General features: G+C 44.5%; 5 protein-coding genes across 5 annotated transcripts; 4 read left to right on the forward strand and 1 right to left on the reverse strand.

Moving 5' to 3' along the window:
* Positions 1-212: 212 nt before the first annotated feature.
* I203_106743 (uncharacterized protein) lies at positions 213-1,146 on the forward strand (the record flags this gene model as incomplete). The annotated part of the gene is made up of 7 exons (XM_019151065.2): positions 213-399; positions 487-504; positions 566-582; positions 643-694; positions 778-786; positions 852-941; positions 1,016-1,146. 7 exons carry the CDS (start codon positions 213-215, stop codon positions 1,144-1,146), a joined length of 504 nt encoding a protein of 167 aa, XP_018999633.2.
* Positions 1,147-2,109: 963 nt separating this feature from the next.
* On the forward strand, positions 2,110-5,121 carry I203_106744 (uncharacterized protein; the record flags this gene model as incomplete). Its single annotated transcript, XM_019151066.1, has 10 exons — positions 2,110-2,311; positions 2,382-2,448; positions 2,506-2,536; positions 2,631-2,870; positions 2,977-3,155; positions 3,233-3,332; positions 3,403-3,513; positions 3,580-3,782; positions 3,851-3,972; positions 4,031-5,121. 10 exons carry the CDS (start codon positions 2,110-2,112, stop codon positions 5,119-5,121), a joined length of 2,346 nt encoding a protein of 781 aa, XP_018999634.1.
* A 536-nt stretch (positions 5,122-5,657) lies between these two features.
* Positions 5,658-9,054, reverse strand: I203_106745 (uncharacterized protein; the record flags this gene model as incomplete). The annotated part of the gene is made up of 5 exons (XM_019151067.1): positions 5,658-6,580; positions 6,658-7,371; positions 7,435-7,608; positions 7,669-7,798; positions 7,921-9,054. The coding sequence occupies 5 exons, from the start codon at positions 9,052-9,054 to the stop codon at positions 5,658-5,660; spliced, it is 3,075 nt and encodes a 1,024-aa protein (XP_018999635.1).
* Positions 9,055-14,556: 5,502 nt separating this feature from the next.
* Positions 14,557-16,038, forward strand: I203_106746 (uncharacterized protein; the record flags this gene model as incomplete). The annotated part of the gene is made up of 4 exons (XM_019151068.1): positions 14,557-14,880; positions 14,953-15,139; positions 15,318-15,505; positions 15,580-16,038. The coding sequence occupies 4 exons, from the start codon at positions 14,557-14,559 to the stop codon at positions 16,036-16,038; spliced, it is 1,158 nt and encodes a 385-aa protein (XP_018999636.1).
* Positions 16,039-16,914: 876 nt separating this feature from the next.
* I203_106747 (uncharacterized protein) lies at positions 16,915-18,820 on the forward strand (the record flags this gene model as incomplete). The annotated part of the gene is made up of 5 exons (XM_019151069.1): positions 16,915-17,192; positions 17,287-17,389; positions 17,460-17,587; positions 17,660-17,687; positions 17,759-18,820. 5 exons carry the CDS (start codon positions 16,915-16,917, stop codon positions 18,818-18,820), a joined length of 1,599 nt encoding a protein of 532 aa, XP_018999637.1.
* Between the last annotated feature and the right edge of the window lie 185 nt (positions 18,821-19,005).

Genomic DNA, 19,005 nt, shown 5'->3' on the forward strand with positions numbered 1-19,005 from the left:
ATTCCAAAAAATCAAAAAAAAATGGGATAGACGACTTTGACGAGATAAGCGGGATAAAGTGGAATAAATCCATTCTCATTAAAAAAAAAAACCATCATTTGATCCCGCTGCCACTGATGCTTCCGAAGTGTGATGTCATGATATTTATTCAATGTTCCCCATGTCTTGGCTTGACCTCCACTCGCTTGGCCCCCGCTGTCTGGGCCTGCGCGATGTTGATGTTGTTGTTGAAGATTGAAGCTGAGATTGAAATGTTGCACTGCTTATATACGACGATCAGATCATACGATTATACTACGTTCCTTAAACATACAGAACTTTCTTCTCCTCCCATCGACCTAGATCTGAATTCTCCTCGGACTGCAATATACATCAGATCAAGTGAACGGTCAACAATCAGTGAGCATCGACTAAACCACGTAGAGCAACCTCCCTTGTTTCAGGTCAGTGTATCTAATTACTAACCTGCCTGGTACATGCTCATAGTGTGCATTCCACTCATATGTGAGCTGCTTGGATGAATTTAATGATCGAGTAGCTGACCTGAACTTATCCGTTGAATCAGTCGGGTTCCCAACGAAAGTGAGTATGACAAGTCTAAAGATTAAAGGTGATTTCGGTAACTGATGAACGGCTGGTCAGTTCAAGCAAGATGCCTCTGAACCAGGTAGAATGTGTCCAAGGTGTAACAACGGTATGTCAGCTCTTTCTCCGCCCTTGTCATATGATAACTTGAAGGTAGGACGTTGAGCTAATAGCAAATGAATTGCAATACAGCTGCTGTCGGTATGTCATAATACCCCATCATCCAATCATAGAGATACAGTACTAAATAACACATTGGTGGACAGTCGGAGGAAGCTCAAGGACATGGTTCGAGTTTTTTTGGATCCCTTTAATACCCTTCACCAAATCTAGGATATGGATATGTACTATATGTCGTAAGTCGAATAGCCCCTTCAGCCAGAGTGTTCCCATTTCTTCCTGATCTCAAGCTGACGACAGGGAATAATAGAATGGGAGATGAAACAAGGCGACGGACCTGATCCTCAACCTCCTTCTCAGAATAGATGGGGTGGTGGGTATAGACCACCTCCTCCGCCTCAGCAATCCCATCAGCCGGGATATGGTCAACAGCAGGTATAGCGAAGGGAGGTATTGTAGCAGTGGGAGGTGATGTAGCCCGTAAGAGGTGTTGTAAGAGAATTACTTGATGTATGATAGTAAGGGTCGTTTGTGTGTGTATCCAGTTGATCGAATGAATCCAGTGCGTCGTCCGTGCGCTATATCTCCTTTTCAATGTACGAACAATGACAATAACAACCACATTGACATTCACTTCACTTGGCTGGCTCATCATCTCAAAATTTTGACTTGGAAATCACAACATTATTCGTGTACCGTTTACAGAGACAACTAACCATGGTCTAAGATACCTCATCCATCTTGGGAGATACGAAACCACCTAAAGGATACACCATCATCTACCAATCAACATTCTGAAACGCCCAAAACCCAAAGGGGTACTTTCAACATCAACACAAAAGTATAATAAACAAACAATCCTTTCCTCTTGAGCTTAGCCACAGACGAAAACGGACAGCGACATCTTTGCCCTTGACGATATCAGACGTAAGGTAAGGTAATATTCGGTGGTCGTGGATGGGTAAGAAAGGAGAGTGTGAATATAGATCGTAACTGGTTATAAGGTTATATAAGTGAGTTGGCTTTCCTTTGTTCCAAGTGATTCCTTCTTTCCTTGCCTTTTCATGAAAGGATGATATCTAGTCTCTTCTTGACTGCTTCTCGATATGCACAAAAACGATCAAGGATGGATAGGTCGAAATAACTTTGGTGAAAATTATGAAGAGAGCAAGCTATCAACGTTGGGAGCAGGGTGGTATTTTATAAGAAGGGATCAGTAGAGGAAGAGAAGCTAAGGATCGATGCCCCTCTTGATCCTTCATCGTCTAATCTGTCAATTACTGAATTGCGCAGAAATAATATCTCTGATATCACCAGCAATATAGTACAATAACACCATTCCATCAATAGTTCATCTATCATATTATATGAGGTTATCCTCGGCATCCTTCATTATCAACTAAAATGCCTCTCTCCCTCACCTTCACTACCGCCCTCCTCTCAATCTACTTACCCCGTATACCGCACGTTCGAGCAGATGACAGACAAGACCAAGAACGAATGGGGAGCGAATATACTACGATGCCCTTGTATAGAAGCGGGGCAGGAACGAACGTTTTGAGTGCAAACGTGGGTAATCCACCAACAGAGATGAGATTGACTTGTTGTAGGTGACACATCTCCGTTGTCACCCAGTAAATCAGATTGCAGGCTGATGACTTGCGATATTGATATAGCTACGAATGTCGATTTCTTCATCATTGCTGCGACGGGATGTGAAGAATGTATTGAAGATTCCAATTTGTAAGGTTTCAATCCCCCTTTATCCTCATGTCTCAGATGCTGAACGTTATAGTTTAGATTCGAAGTGACAAGATCAGATTCATTATCTGTACGTCTCACTGTTCTCCATCCTCCCTACCTTACATATACCCAAACAGTGGGGAAGTCCAAAAATTGATTTACCGATTGTTTTCCGGGCCTAGATATCGGAACAAGATCTAGCCTACGTCTTCCCCTACCCTTCCGGGTCCTCCTCAACAATATCTGTAGCAGGTCGATTCGCCTCGGATATAATTTCCGATGAAAGAGGGGACGAAGCTACGCCGAGACCTATCGTATTGGCTGCAGCCGTACAGACGAATGACCCTAGAGCGGTGCTGGATGGTGTGGATACCAAGTTGACAGATGGAACGGGTGGATTCTGGGGTATGGGAGTGTATCAGGTGAGTTATTAGTAACTACATTTCTCTCTATTGATAGTGAATCAAAAGTACATACTTCTGGAGCAGAGAACCGGTCGTGCTGATTGATCTTCCTCTTAATCTTCAGGACCGGAAATCAAACTCTATGATCCCGTCAATGATCACTTCCGATAATGATGGGTCAACCGAACAGCTCACATCATTCACCGTGGGATTCCAGATCAACAACTTCTCCACGAATACTGATGATCTAGCTGGTGAGATCCATTGGGGTGCGGTACCTGCTGGAGTCCATGAGGGGAATTTGTAAGCTACAAATCTAACTACCATGTTCTCTTTGGTGGCATAGTAGCTATGAGCTTACATGATGGCTTGGTTTTCAGCAATTGGCTTGACGCAAATTCTTCTGTGGGTGGATCATGGGGATTTGACGTAGATCGATTCAGGATAGGAGGTGAAGTGATTGATCTGGAGAATCATTATGTAAGTCTATGTTCAGCTATCATGTACATATGAAGCTTGTCGGACATATCAGTTGACACAGGAGAAACAGGGCACAGTCGATCCTGCTTTCGATTCGATCTTCGTTCCTACCAATATTGCAGAGAGGATATTCGCCAAGGTCAATGGTGCAGTGAGAGATGGTAGAGATACAACTCGATGGGTAGGTCCTTCTTTCTTTGCATGGATTTGTAACGTGTGAGGCTGATAGAGGGATTGTGAAATTTAGAACGTGCCTTGTGACGCTTCGATCGATCTGAAGATATCTATTTGTGGCACTCAATATGCCATCGATCCGACTTCCTTGGTGAGGAATCGTGATGTCGCAGGTAGGACATGTTGGAGCTCCATCGTGGCCTGGCAGAATGGGAGCGTACCGGAAGGGAAAGGTGAAGTGAAATTAGGTACACCTTTCATGTCAGGGGTTTATACGTGAGTTAACTTGATAATTAATCGTACGACATGGATATAGCTTAAAATGTTTCGAGAAACCCATCCAGTGCATTATACTATTCCGAGTCGGCTCAATATGTCGGTCTAGCTGGAAAACCAAATTCTGTCAATGCCGCCAATCTATATTCCAGGGACGAAGGTGAAGCAAACAAAAAATTGGCTGGTATACGTGAGTCACCTTTGGATACAACCAAATACGAAAGCAGTAATTGACCTCAAGTATTCAGTCATTGGAACTCTTCTCGGTGTATTGATATTCGGTTTACTGCTCTGTTACGCCCGAAACCGATCTTCATTCCAATCAATATGGTACCGAGCCCTACGTCGACAACAGAGAGCTCAAATGAATGCCGTCGTCCGAAGTGCAACTCTACCTCCTCCTATAGTCCCAGTGGTAGGTATGGGTCCACCAATCATTCCCCGTGGTCCACCTCCCATGATGGCTATGGGCGTACCACCTATGGGAATGGGAATGGGAGTACCGCCAAACATGGGTATGAGCAGGTCAATGATGCCTTATCAACCTCCTCCACCATATCAACCTCCGATAATGTCCCAAGACCAAACGCAAGAACAACAACAACCTTTGATGTCGATGCCTCAGACGGTTCAGCCAAGGAACCAAGGATATTATTCACCCAGATTACAAGTTACTTCACCGCCCAAAAGTGGGTTTCTGGCTCCACCATTTGGTAGATCCCGTTCACACCGTGGTGGAGGAGGTGGAGGTGGATATGGACATGAACTGCCGAATTCCGCTGGTCAAGGATCAAAAGTTCATTTTGGACCTGCTGCAGCTCGACACATGAGAAGTGAAAGTTCGGCTGGTAATAGTATGAATATGAACGTTGATGAATTTGGAGGTTATGATTATGGAAGAGGTCCTGAAGGAAGGTATGAAAGGCAGGATAATTACTTGAAGGAATATAACAATTTACAACCATCATCTTCACATCCACACCAACAAAACCCGCAACAACAATATACTTCCTTGTCGATGCCACCTTTGGAAGATGTACCAGAAGGTGAAGGTGAATATCGACCGAATCTGAATTTACAGACACCGACACAGGGACATCAGGGGGAAGAGAAGAAAAGGTATTTCCAATGGAGATCCACGGGTCAAGATCATACTCGAGGAGAATATGCACCGGTTTTGAATCCGGTACAGCCCATACCCACTGCTCCGAGTGAAATAGGAAGTGAAAGTAATAGGTCAAAGAGGAAGAGCTGGTGGGGTAAAGATAGGAATGGAGGTTGGTATGATACTCCACAGCAGGATACACCCAGGATGAAAAGAGGTTTAGGTTGGAGTTGATCGATCGATCGAAATCTTCTACAAAGTATTTAGTGTGATATGATAGAGGAATGTGATCATGTATCTTGTCATTTTTGAGTCAGTCAGTACAATACAATGCTGTATGGTAAGTTTCAGGAAGAGTAAGATATTTTGCTTTTCCATCCCTTTCATTTTTCCAACATCGCTGGACCAGAGCATTGGACCATCAAATATCACGTGATAGGTGTACAGTACAAAACAATATACATGAGTTCATAACGTTATTTTATGTATCTTCAATGTATTTTCATACCCTCATGAGTACTAAATTTCCGTAATTTATATTTACCATAATGTATTGTACTGTATGATACGATATTTTACTGCATACGGTAATTGACAACTCGAAGAAGAATCAAAACTCAAACCAAATCAAACCAAACCAAACCAAGCCGAGCAAAGTAAAGCAAGGAAGCACAATCATAAAAGATGAATAAAAGAAATGCAGACAAGCAAGAATATTGTATAAACCATCATCAAAAACCATTCTAAATGTCTCATTCCAACATGTACACTTATACCCCTCCATCTCCATTGAACTTCGAAGCTACCGCTCTACTTCTCGTAGCATGTTTCCTAGGTATCTGTGACTGTTCCTTCTGTGGATCAGGAATGGATTTAGGATCGTATGGTGATTTAACCTGAGCCTGAGTCTGTTCAGGTCTAGGTCTAGGTGTAGAAGCACTTGCACTAATAGGAGTAGGTATCCTATTATTACCTTTTTCCTTTCGTTGTTGTTGGGATCCCTCTTGTTCGTTTTCTTCATCTTCTTCAGAATGTTCAATCACATCATTATCATCCCATCCTAACATATCATCCGCCCCTCCCATACTCATCCCTATTCCCATGGTTTGTCCAGACATGACAGCTGCTAAAGCAGAGTAGGAAGTGTTTCTATCGACTATGCCACCACCTGTCCCAGGTAGGGCAGTAGGATCTTGAGAAGATGGAGTAAGCGGATAAGCAGAGTTCGAAACGTATCGTGGAGCAGATTGCTGATTTGACGATACGGTTCTGACGGTGCCTTCGGACGAATTGGACGGAATTCGAGTAGACTCCGGTCCGGCTGCACGTAAGAATGTAGCTTCTCGAGGTGTAGGACCTGCAGACCAACTTTCAGTAGGTGACATTGGTTGTTGAGTAGAGAGGAAAGGACCCTGTTCGTCTATCGGGACGAACAATGATGGATCGAGTGTGGCGTCCATAGGTAAGTACGATAGATTCGCATCATAGCCCGGAGCGAAGAAGGGTATGGAAGGGTCGATGTTCCCATCTTCAGGTATCACCGAGACATACATGGGTACAAATCCTTGAGGGTATGGATAGGCGACTTCACCTGCAGGAATTCCGAGCGGCTCTTGAGGGAGGAATGTTGTAGAGGGTGTGAGGGGTGCAGCACTATTACTGCCACTGGGAACATCGGTGGGTGTGATCGAGACTGCGACAAGTGAGTGGGCAAAGGTATTAGTTTTCCGACAATGGACATGTATATCTTCGAATACTGCTCGAGCTCACCTCTTGCTGCTGATGATCTTCCAGCCTCGTCAGCATTGATATCATAGACCTGCAATGTCCTCTCATCGGCTAAGAGACCGCTTGGTCCAGTGGCATTTTCCAAATCATCCCTCACATCCTCATCTTGGAGGTTCCACCACATCTCAGCTAGCATAGCAGGATCACCATTGTCGTCTTCCGGGAAAGGCTGGATATCGTCCAGTCCGAGGATGGCCATAGGCCGTCCATGTGCATCCATAGGTAATGGATCTGCGATGAAGGGAACTGCCGAATGCATCGATGGGTAGACGCCCAAACCATGCATCGGCTGAGGAGGCACTTCCTCAACCTGTGGGGGCTGAGGATGTGGGATTGATTGTTGGGCTTGAGTGGGAGGTCGAAGAGAAGGATGTATATCGGAGGAAGACTGATGACTCATAGCAGGAGCTCTCGGAGTGTGACTTCTTTGTCTTGACTCCATATGAGCCGAAGGTGCTGGTGTAAACATTGGATGAGGTTGAGGGTGACCGTGGTTTTGTCGATGTTGCCATGAGTGGTAATCTTCGGCGATCATCGCACTCGGCGTTCCCTGCTGATGCATGATGCTGCTATCATCTGGAGCCAAGGCGGGCAAAGCATCGATAGGTACTGGGAATGGGTATACACCCAACGGATCCGCACCGAGAGCATATCTGGAGGGAGCAGGCTCGGTTTCACGTCTAGGACCACCATATGCTGTGCGAAGATGCAGATATCAGCAAACGATTTCAATATAAATCCGTGATGACAAGAACTCACCAGCACTTGGACCAGCATTAGCCCACCACTGGTCTCCATTCTTACTTGACTCGCCAGAGTACGTCAATGACCGAGCGAGAGATCCCGTGTCTGGTCTTTTGGTCGAGTTCATGACCGAATATGGTGATGACGGCGAAACCCGATTTCGCTGTCTTCGCTGATGTCGTTTCGCCTCTGACAAGATCGATGACTGCTTAGTACCGTGACATTCAAATCCGAAAATGCTTAACTTACTGCCAGCCTGCTTCTCAGCTTCCTTTTGACGTTTGAGTTCTTCCCGCTCTCTTTCCCTCTCTTCTCGCTGTCGGATCTTGTCCGCTTTTCGCATTGGCTGGAACTTGTAGTCTGGGTATTTCTTTTGGTGCTATAATTATCAAAATGCGTCAGCTAGTCGATTCATATCTTTGAAGACCGACAATATATGTGCCAAGAAATAGTGCTCAAATCTTGGTGTGGCGGAACAACGTAAAGGTCAACAGTACTGACCTCAATTTTCCTCAAATCAGCCTTTCTCTCGTAAAATGCCTTTCTCTCTTCCGTTTCATTCTTCCACAAAGTACTGATCAGTTTACTTATATGAGCCTGAGGAAGACCTTTCCCAGTTTTACCTCTACCCAAACTTAAAAACTCCTCCGTAGGTTGTTTAACTCCCTTTTTCGACTTCTTAACTTTGATTGTCGAAGGTGGCGGCATCATTTCCGAATCTGTCGCTTCCTTTGATTTCCCTTTAGTCGCCGAGACCGATTCATTGGTACTTTCATCTGAGCTTGCTGAAGTGACAGGTCCATATCCCAACTTCGTCAAAACAGCATCAAGTCCAGGTATATCGTTTCCCGATGCAAGATCCTTCAATATATCGGATCTATACAAGATCCAAGCGTTTGGTGGACGAGGTATTGAATCTTTACCGCTTACTTTGAGGGATTTACCTGGAGAAGCAGTTGAATAAGATAGTTTGCCTGTTCCTTCATCAGTCATACCTTCCAGATCGACATCCAGATCCACATCGAGTCCAGAAGCGTTGGCTTCGGTATCAGTAGTTTGCCAAGGTGGTGAGCCGGCGTGCGAATTTGCAGAAGGGGGTATAATTTGAGGATGTTGTTGAGGGAAATAGTCTGTGGTTGGGTATGATTGAGGGTAGGAGGCGAAGATGTTGGGATTACTATATGAATATGTGAGAGAGGGAGGGGACTGCGATCGGGAACTGGATTGAGAAGTCCTCAGTGACATACTCGATGAAGAGGGATTGGAGGGATCGGGTGACTGGTAAGCGTTAAATTGTCGATTGGACGACATGGTGAGGGTGATTTGAGGTATCGCTGAGACCGATGCGACCGGACGATGTGTGAGTTTGATTTTCGGTTGATGGTCGAGGTCGAGATTACAGTCACCAGCGACGCTACCTTCGTCAGAGGTGTAAGGGGGTGTAGATACGGCCGGATTAGGTAGGATAGGCGGCACGTGAAAGACTGGCGAGGGCGTAAGGGGTTGTGACATGAACTCTGAGCAAGACTGTAGGAAAGTATTCAAGTCAAAATCAATCTCAGGTAAATCGATACAAGATGAACTGGGTACAGGTGATCCAGCCAGCTCGGATAAATCTGAGACTGTCGAGGGCATGATGGAGGGTAACTCATGGGATTGGTAAGATGATTAAAATGAAAAAGACGAGCAAGTTGTACTGACACGTTATAAAGATGAAAGAATCTCCTCTTCTTGCAACGGTGGCAAGCAGGCAACCAAGCTACGAAACACCTCTCCTGGCTGTACAGTGACGTCTCGATACCCCGTGAGTGTCAGTCAGGCGACTTGCTGATACACTGTACCAATCCGAGAATCGAAGCTAATGATGATGAGGTGGGTACGTGTGGATGGGGAAAGATTGGTGGGAACTGGCAAAGGTCAGAATGAGGGTACAGCAAGTACAAGGTCGTGTTTGGTGTATCGATTGGAGCGGACACTGTCGTTGATCACGTGTATGATTCTGGCTGATAAGATCGACAATGGGTATGCTTCTCGATCTATGTTTGGCAGGGCGTTGATCTTCTAGGACAGATTTGTGTGATATGGCTGTCTACTGTATACCGAAGCAACGAATGATGCAAGATTAAGCAAAGAGGATGTTGACTTTATTTACAGGAGATGGATGGTCTGTGCTGTTCTGTTCCAACGAGGTTGAATGATAATCTAATTTCGTAAGAGGGCGAGAGCTCAATGCGTAACAGAGAGAGCTGTGGCACTGATGACCTTCACGTATTCGATGATGGGTACGTATGTATGTATGGTGGATCGGGGTGATAGATCTCTTGAGCTAACGAGGGTACGGTTGTTGACAGACAGTTGTATCGAGAACAATAAGAATGTCTTGTTGTTCTGATGTTATACCTATCAGGATCATCGTGATCACGATCATCAATCCACGCTTGTCAGCTTTCCCGTGCTATTGCACCGACTCAACCGCACACACTGAAAACACACTTCCCATAACACACAACACCCCCGCCCACCCCTGTACCACATGCACCACGATCAAGTAGATACATCATCATACTGATCGGGATGCATCAAGGATGTCATTGATTTTATCTAATCAACTCAACTCCACATCTCCCTCCATACAGTAGCGATCCAACTCGCTTAAACCAGCCGGCATTACGGAAAGTTAGACGCCGATTGTTCCTTTTCCTTTTCTCAGACATAATTAAGAGAATGTTTTACGGTACTCACCTAATTTATGCTTATGTGCCAATCCTATCACCTAATAGCAATAATCTTACACCGTATTTCACCTACAACCTACGTTCTATTTTTGAGGGGATGGATGTTCAATATTCGTTTCCGTCGATCTTTATATCTATCTATCCTTTTATTATACTAATCTGCGTTCGATTATGATAGCCTTGATGATGTTATCGCCTGTACCGCTTAGGGTAAATCGTACAATCCAACCCTTACTCGAGGTGGTGCAGACGGATAGACAGCCAAGCACATGGACCCAGAGACCGTGTTTTCTACTCCAGGCAGCTGTCACTACTGGCAGTGAACCAAAAGGCAAAAGGGGTTTTGAAATTTTCGGGGGGCTAGCGCGGTGTTCCTATAACGTAATTCCAACCCTCTCCTGTCCGTTTGATTGCAATGCACTTTGTCTCTTAATCGAGTTGAGCTTGTGGCTTGTTTGTTGTATACCAAATGTATGGTACTAATTGTACGTTTTTCTCTGGGACGATGATATATAGATGGAGTTGTTGGAAATGGAAAGTGCACAGACGATTGATTGATCTATCTGATGTTACCGTGTGTAAGTGTATATGCGTGTGAAGTCAAGAGGGGACCGAGAGTTATGAATTACGAGAACAGAAGTACAGTGCAAAGAGAGAGGAAGAAAGTTGAAAGACAGATAGGAGGTATAATGAGGTGTCAGACAGGGAGAAAGATAATATCGTGTATGACTATGTATGTAACCCATGAGGACAGAGGGACAGGAGGGATATAGGTGATCCTGGAATAGGCCTCGGTATAGGCATGTAGTGGGGATCTCAGAACACCTACCTGTCTGGTGAATGAAGACGACGAGAGGAAGTGATCTGATACTTCTACAGCCTATGGCAGAGAAATTCTCCTAACCGAATGCAGGACTACGAGTAATCGACACAATTGTCATGCCTTACCATACCTTACAGTATACTTCCGGTCTCGGTGGCCGCTGTCCTGATACGGCGGAACACTTGTATATCTGTACTTCGTGATTGATATGAGACACAACACATGTGGGGTAAATGTGTATGATACGGTGGCATGAGAAAGTACAGAACCGAACCTGGTTCCAACCCACAAAGTCCGATATGCTAAATGTTCAAACTTACGGAGATTCTCCGTAAGGGAAAAGAAAGGATGGAAAATAAGAGACATCCCATTAAGGAGAAGTAAGGATCACAACAGTAACAGAACGGAACAAGGTACGAATACAGTACTTCCCCCACTTTCATTGTACAGAGTACAGTAATCATCGATTACGCCGGAGGGAAGGATCAGAACACCGGTGGAATGTGGGATCGTGATCCGATCAGATAAAAAGAAGTTTCGGAGATCAGCCAAGGAACCAGGAAATAATAAAGACAAAAAAGGATACTGGTTATTCTTGGTCTTTTTTTACCCCAAGCTAAGGCTGGATTGGGATGCTTTCACGCTTTCACTCCACTCAATGAGGTTATAACAACACTATTCATGTAGTTAGTTTCCAATCTAGGTACTCCCTTTCAGTTACCATTTCCTGAAATTGATGAGACATTCAGACTCCAACAATTTCCTATCATATTGGATTGGATCGGAACTGAGCCGAGATGAGTGACATCTTCAAGATGATGGCGGCGCCTGCCTCGTCACTCTATAACGAACACGTATTTACTATCTTTCGGATGCAATCTACCTGTGAATCAATGTTTGACATCTCTTCCGTCTGGATTTACCTCTTACCTCTTGGGTGGGAGCAATGCGATCGCTTGTTCTCATAGCTTTGACCGAACAGCTTTCTGAGAAGACGAGTGCTGTACTTGTACCATAGCGAAACTGTAATTGTAGAATAGTTTCGTGTTTTCTTCGAAAAAGGGTTTTTTGTATGCAGGCACACACAGCTTTATGGCACTTTCCCTTGCTCCCGGAGGGTTTTTCGACTATTCGTTCGGTTCTCCTTCTTTTCTGATGACGAATATGGCTAAGATAGTGAGTGACAAGCGCTGATGGCAGATGAGTGGGGGAAAGCGTGACAGAACGAGTACTATTCGTGGGAGATAACTTAGTCTTATAGATTTGTAGCTATCTATGCTATAGGAGAGGAATAGCGGCACGACTACTACGTAGCCTTTCACAGGTCTACTTTGTACAATACATTCACAAGTCAAGGTATATCGATCGTCTACATCGAAACACAACACAACTGAGCATTTAAGAGTGCGTACGTGGGTTGGGTACCAATAATTGTAAGGTTAATTACAGTGATGAAATGCCGGTTTCACCTTTCCGCGCATAGTGCATAACTGTCCCAATTCCAGTGGAAGAAGAACAATAAAGATTTGGGCGTGAATATGAAACGAAACGCAGCGCTTCGAGAGTAGCTCCCAGAATTCCAGGGTATCCGTATGGAGGCTTCGGGAACCTGACCAGGAACGAACGATCACCTAAGAATTTTCAGTCTAGGCGCTCCGTGATATCTCCGAAAGGTCCAAACTGACCGCTGTGCTGTGCAGACCTGATGGCTGCTAGATAAGGAAATAAGCATGAACCATCAACTTGTTTCCTCAGATTCCAAATTGGAAAATCCCGCGTTTCCCGGCCTTACGCATGCGGTGTAACAAGTAACGTAAGGTGGGGGAAATGTATAGTCCGGATGTCTCGTCTGGATGTCTCATCTCGCTTTAAGTAACAGTGAGGCTGGCCATGTTGAAAGTTATCTTGACCAAAGGTAGAGAGAATTATCCCCGTGGTTCAGAAAAAGCAGGAGGAGGGGGAGGAGGGAATCAAACGCCAAATCTAATCAATCCGTTGGAAGATCGATACTTAGATGCAGTAGTACGTATGCACCCGACGAATGTTCTGAGGTTTTTTCCTATATTCTGATTTGTCTCACCACCTCGGTTTTCAACATGATGCAAACGCGCATACCGAACGTTTTATTCGTACCACCTATTCCATGAGACCGGATGCAAAATTGCACTATATATATATATAGACATACCCTATCACTACACTACATATCCTTCCTCCGCTCGATATAACGTTATCGTCTTGGTCCCTCTACGAGGATGCAGTAGGAGGCCGCTCCAGCGACGAACTACTGTAACAACCGAAGAAGCGGGAATGCAATTGAACGCATTTTTACCTATTTGGGAATGATCAAGACATAGGCGCTCACTCACTCCGATGAGTGTCGCTGTGCTTCTGCTTCTGCATTTACCGTACCATTTTCATTCTCACAAGGCAATAGAGTCGTTGGCGTTATTCAATTTTCAAGACATTATGGTGCAATCAAATTGTTAATCACAATGACATTCGATTCTACTCCACAGATCCAAGGTTTGGAATGCTTTGCATCAAATCCGAAAGGCTACATACCTTGATTTCCGGAAAGATACGGGTGATCTGATTGTCTCTCGATCACATGTGAAAGATTGGAGCACAGGCTTTATTTCAGTACCTATCAACTATCAAATTGTTTTCGATCGGACAGTCCACAGCTACCAGAACTACAGTACTGGATTTGCCGGGGGAAAGGGGCAAGGGACAAACTTCCCAACTATTCCACATTTCTGTGCTCATCGCATAGATCTCAAGGTGGTTACAGTAGATCTGACATTCGGTCATGATCCAGGGTCTACCTATACCAAACCGAATATCTGATCGATTTAACCCTTATAACCTTACACACGCCATCACGGACGGGGTTTTAATGCAGATGTTCTCGCATGTGACCGTACCGTGAATACATCCGAGTCAAGAGAAAGTCAATCGACGAATCTCGCAGCACCCAGTGCGCTTCTCCGGCGCTGCGGAGAGCACTACTCCGGTGCTGAAGAAGCTTCGGGTAACAGGATCGGAAAGAATAATCTGGACGTTTTTCGCTACATACTGTATGTTAGTCGCATAGCGGGATGTACGAGCGTGACATGTCACTCAGTTGGACATGTGGTACAGTGGTATCTGTGTAGGGTGACTCAAAGACAAAGCACCGGATAAGAGAAAGTAACAATCAGCTCGTGCGTGCCACGAGGTTGTCACTTCTGTCAATAGATGGTGAGATGGTGGCAGTTCAATTTCTGTGATCATCACTGTATCTTACGAGCAGCTCTAGTTATCTTACCATACTTACAGTAGTATTATCATGTCGGCCGATAGCTCGTCACTCAGTTACCTTGATTGGAGACCTACCTTTATGTGGCAAACTCTTTTTTGACCATGAACGGATAAAGGAAATCGCAAAAAAAGGATGAGCTACTACGGTATCAACGATTCAGGATTGTGAAAACGTCAGGCTAGGCCATGATGAATTAATGCGTCAACTCGGCTGTGTAAGTGTTTCGGGGTTGTAAGTACTCTATATATCGCTTCAGAAGCCCTGTACCGAGCAAAATGGCATCTTCAGATTCAGATGGTAATTCATCATCGTCCCGATCAAGCAGACATCATTCAGGCCGATCATCAAGTCCTCGAGGGAGTAGACAGCGACCTGAAAGAGATGGGAAGAAACGATCTACTGGCGAGAGAAGGAGGAGTGACAGTGGGCGTGGGGAAGAGAGTAGACATCAAGATGGGGGGAGAAGTGAAAAGCACCGTACTGGAGGAAGGGAATCATCCTCGAGGGGAGATGATGGTAGATCATCTATATCCACTGAAACTGATAGGTCGAGGGGAAATGAAATTGCTAGGAGATGTTCACATTTCAGATATTACATTGTGAGTCTCTCAGTAATCCTCCTGTACAATGCGAGAGAGGCTGATGATGTTGACTTCGATCTCTTCATCCAGTTGTTTACTTCTGGAGGATGGTTAGGTAACTTCTTAATCACTCTGAGTGATATGTCGGGTATATGGGAATTCACTTTCTTATCGATACTTTTCGTCATCTCTTGGACGCTATTAAGAATAAGTCAAGTTGAAATCACGTTGATCCTTGGGAAGGTTTTTGATCTGGTCATTCCCTTACAACATAAATGTGAGTACAGTACCATGTGAGCATGTTAAAATTCACACACACCATCGCCTTCACCTTATCTTGACCTACATAGCCAAATTCCTTTTCACAAGCACTTGTGCCAGGCGGAGCGATATCGTTCTCCTTCTTTTGGAGTCTTTGCTCACTTATCTATTCATCTCGTTTTCACGGTGTACAGTCGACCCGCATAAAATTTCTTCCCATTCTGATCACCTACAACAATACTGGCCAATCTTTCTGGTTGGAACGATCATCGAATTTGGAAGTTTCATCCTCATCCATCCTGACCTATTCACTTTAGTAGCTTGTTTCAAAACTTTATTATTGACTTCTTTGTGGTTGGGCGTGGATGGAAAAGGTAGATTCGTAAGTCATTTTACCCCATCGATCACAACGTAAGCTAATGAGCTGGATGATGTGGCTGGTCGGTTTACGGATAGTTGACTGAAAAGCTTGGTGGGAGAAATGGACGATCGACCCGGTCTGACCAACCATCTCGAAGGAACCGACCGAGAGGGGATAGACAAGATAGAGATCGAGGTAAAGACAGGGATAGAGATCGACCAGATAGAAATCGAAGATCTCGTGATGAGGCGGAATCCGATTCAGAGGGAAAGGGAAGGGGGAAAAGATCAGACCATGGTAAAAATGGTGAAAACGATTCCTCTGGACAGAGTGAGAAGACGAGGAATTCGGCGTCGACACCATCTACTCCACCTACTCCAGCATCAACAACGAGCAGTCAAGCTCAAACACCTTCGAAACAAGCCGAGGCTAACGAAGGTGGTGAAGGCGATTCGAGAGATCCATACGATTCGAAAGGATTTAAAGGTAATTTGATGCCAATAAGGAAGAAAGCTCCCAATGGGCCTAGGCAAAGTAGGAGACAGCGTCATTGATGATCTGAAGACAGTAGAGGAAGTTACACTTGCCACTATGATGATGTATACTGACCGCTGAATACAGAAGGGTACAAAGGCACCTCGGCGCATGAGAAGGAAGTGACATATTATTCGTTGTACTTCTCTATGGAAATCGTGTCTGTAGCTTGCTCGAGGCAACCTTGCGGTAATATATGTATGCATAGCATAAAAGTAACCCATGGCCATTCCCGACAAGAGTAACGTTATCGCATGGTCTCACTGAGACATCATTGGGAATCGGTGCCTGAGATTGTGACTTTGCGTGTTCTCTCGAAAGATAAGATGACGACGGTTCGCTCATCATTCATCATTCATCACTCATCACTCAGTTCAGCTCTCGAACAGAGGTGACAGTGAAAGTCTAAAGTGAGCAGGGAATAGTGAGACAATTGACGTAGGAGTGTAGTGTCAAGCACACACATCGAAGCCCCAACCTAATCATCCACCATGCACAGTACCAACATCATCATGTATCCTCTCACCGTTTCATCATGCCGAGACTCATAGCATATCCCTCAATTCGCTGATCCGATTCTTACTATGCCAATATCAATTGCACCAGTACGTAGCAAGGACATACGCACTGACACGATGGAGAATGTCGAGATTTCATCTCCACTACCGCTGCCTATCCATTTCGACCTCCTACCATGCCTCACACCGGGCAAGACATTATGTCCAGTCTTCTACGTGTTGGTCGTGAGTGATAACTCCATATCGTCTGTGTCACCAGTACATCGACCATATCCTCCTTATTTCATCCTCAAAAAGCTTGAAACTGATGTAAGATTGGTTGATAAAAGGATAACATCCCAATCTACGTGACCTTTAGACCCTTCTCAAATCCCTCACATGTCACTCCTCCCCTTATTCCTAACAATACATCCTATATCCCCTTTGTCGATCTTATCAACCTTACATCTCCGACCCGACTCGGATTATTCCCTCACTCTCAAGGGAATCGCACCGTTCGTGGACATCTGGGTATCACTCAACCTAGCACGGACGATATGTGAATCTCTCAATGTGGAGAGATTATTCCGGGACGAGATGGATCCTACTAAAGGGTTATTGAGCAATATCATGGGGGAGATACAAAGTTGGGATGAAGGGTTGGCTATCGGACACAAGTAGGTGATCTCGTTTGCCGGCCGAACCTTCTCGGTTCATTGTACGAGTGAGTAATACCTGAATAGCTGACAAATAGGGTACTGTATTCATCAGCTGGTTACCACCTTCCACACAATTACCCAAATCAGCCTATTCTCTCTCTACACTCCTATCAACACCGTTAACGGGAGTGGATATAATTCAAGATAATCGTTATGTGAGTTTGCGAATTATCCATTCAACATAGATGTAGAAGGGTGTACTGAATCCCGCCTTTCGCTTTCCAGATTACCACTCCTTTAGATGACGGTAGTCGATCTCGTATGACAAAAGATGCGGAGACACATAATCCGAGTAAGATTAGAGATGGCAAATGGCATGAAGCATGGGATGGTATCATTGCATTATCAGACTTGTAAGTAACATCCTTACAATACTGGTATTGGGGATGAGTGCTAATACGATTTTCCAATTATGATGTTATCAGGGCATGGAACGAATTCTTGCTTTATCCTGTGAGCTCAACTCTCATCATGCCCAAGTAAGCGACCATGCTGACGGTGAATATCCGTTAAATCTCCACAAGTCAATCCCACCTATACCAGATAAATCCAGTCATATTCCCCAATCCCATCCCATCGAGACAAACATCTTACATACGATCTTACCGCTCATTCCATCATTAATCAACCACGAAAGTCCCTTACCCACATATCCATTCAACCTGAATGATTTACAGATCTTACTAGATTCAAAACCATTGCCTTCTATCAAGCCATCAATATACTCTGTGGTATCGTCCCTGATTGTATCCAGGATACAGACGGAGAGAATGGTTAAATTGGAAGAGAACGAATATAAAGCAAGGTTGAAAATATGTCTTGCAGAATGTCTAGGTGGAATCATGATATCTACCTTGCTGTCACAATTACATTCAGAAGACGAGACTGTTTCAGGAATAGCAAGAGGAAGGAGAAGATCAAGTGATAAAGGGATTTATGTCTTTGTTGAGAAACCTGATCATTTCGATTTAACCGATATTGACCTCTCACCAAGTAGACAAAGACAACACGAGCAGCAACAGCAACTCCATGATAAAAACCAGAAGAAGGAAAGAGAGATAACTGGAAGTGGAAGTCAAAATCGAGAAAAGCACCGACACTACCAGGACCTCAAAGACAACTGGATGAAAACCATTGAATCGTTAGAAGAACGAAGGGGTGCATCACCACCTCATCAAAATCAACCGCATAAGGATCTTGTCGAGGGAAAGAGAGGCTCACACGGCATTCAATCCACTTCTAAATCCGATCGTCCTGACCACTCTCCTTCGCCTCTCAAGGAGAATAAGAGGAAGTCTCCTGAATCAGCTCATCATCAATCCCTACACCAAACTCCGCCTTCCCCTCCAACATCACAAGAGCGAAAACCAGGAAACATCTCATCTGATTCAGAGTCGGAATCAACGGCCACACCACCTCATTATCGAGTTATCGAATCCATCGATCAATTTCCTCTGGGTGATTGGAGTTGGACCGGTTCAAGTAAATTGATGTTAAGTGAGAATCAAGATGGGTGGCAGCCTTATAAGATTTTGGGGATTGCGATTTTGTTAGGGTGGGTGTTAGGGCATTGGCAAGTGTTCTAATCCATATGAGGTGGTGGATGAGCAGATAAGTATGCAAGAGTGCGGTTGCTCATATGAGTATCAAATGGCGTTAGATCGATTATGATGTTTTTTACTTATTTTATTGGTCCGAATCGAGAAGATCAAGTAAGTAAAACCATATATATAGTAATGAGTATGATAATTGAAGAGAGGTCATAACATAT

Source organism: Kwoniella mangroviensis, assembly GCF_000507465.2.
Source record: "Kwoniella mangroviensis CBS 8507 chromosome 1 map unlocalized Ctg02, whole genome shotgun sequence".
In the NCBI taxonomy this organism is placed as follows: domain Eukaryota; kingdom Fungi; phylum Basidiomycota; class Tremellomycetes; order Tremellales; family Cryptococcaceae; genus Kwoniella; species Kwoniella mangrovensis.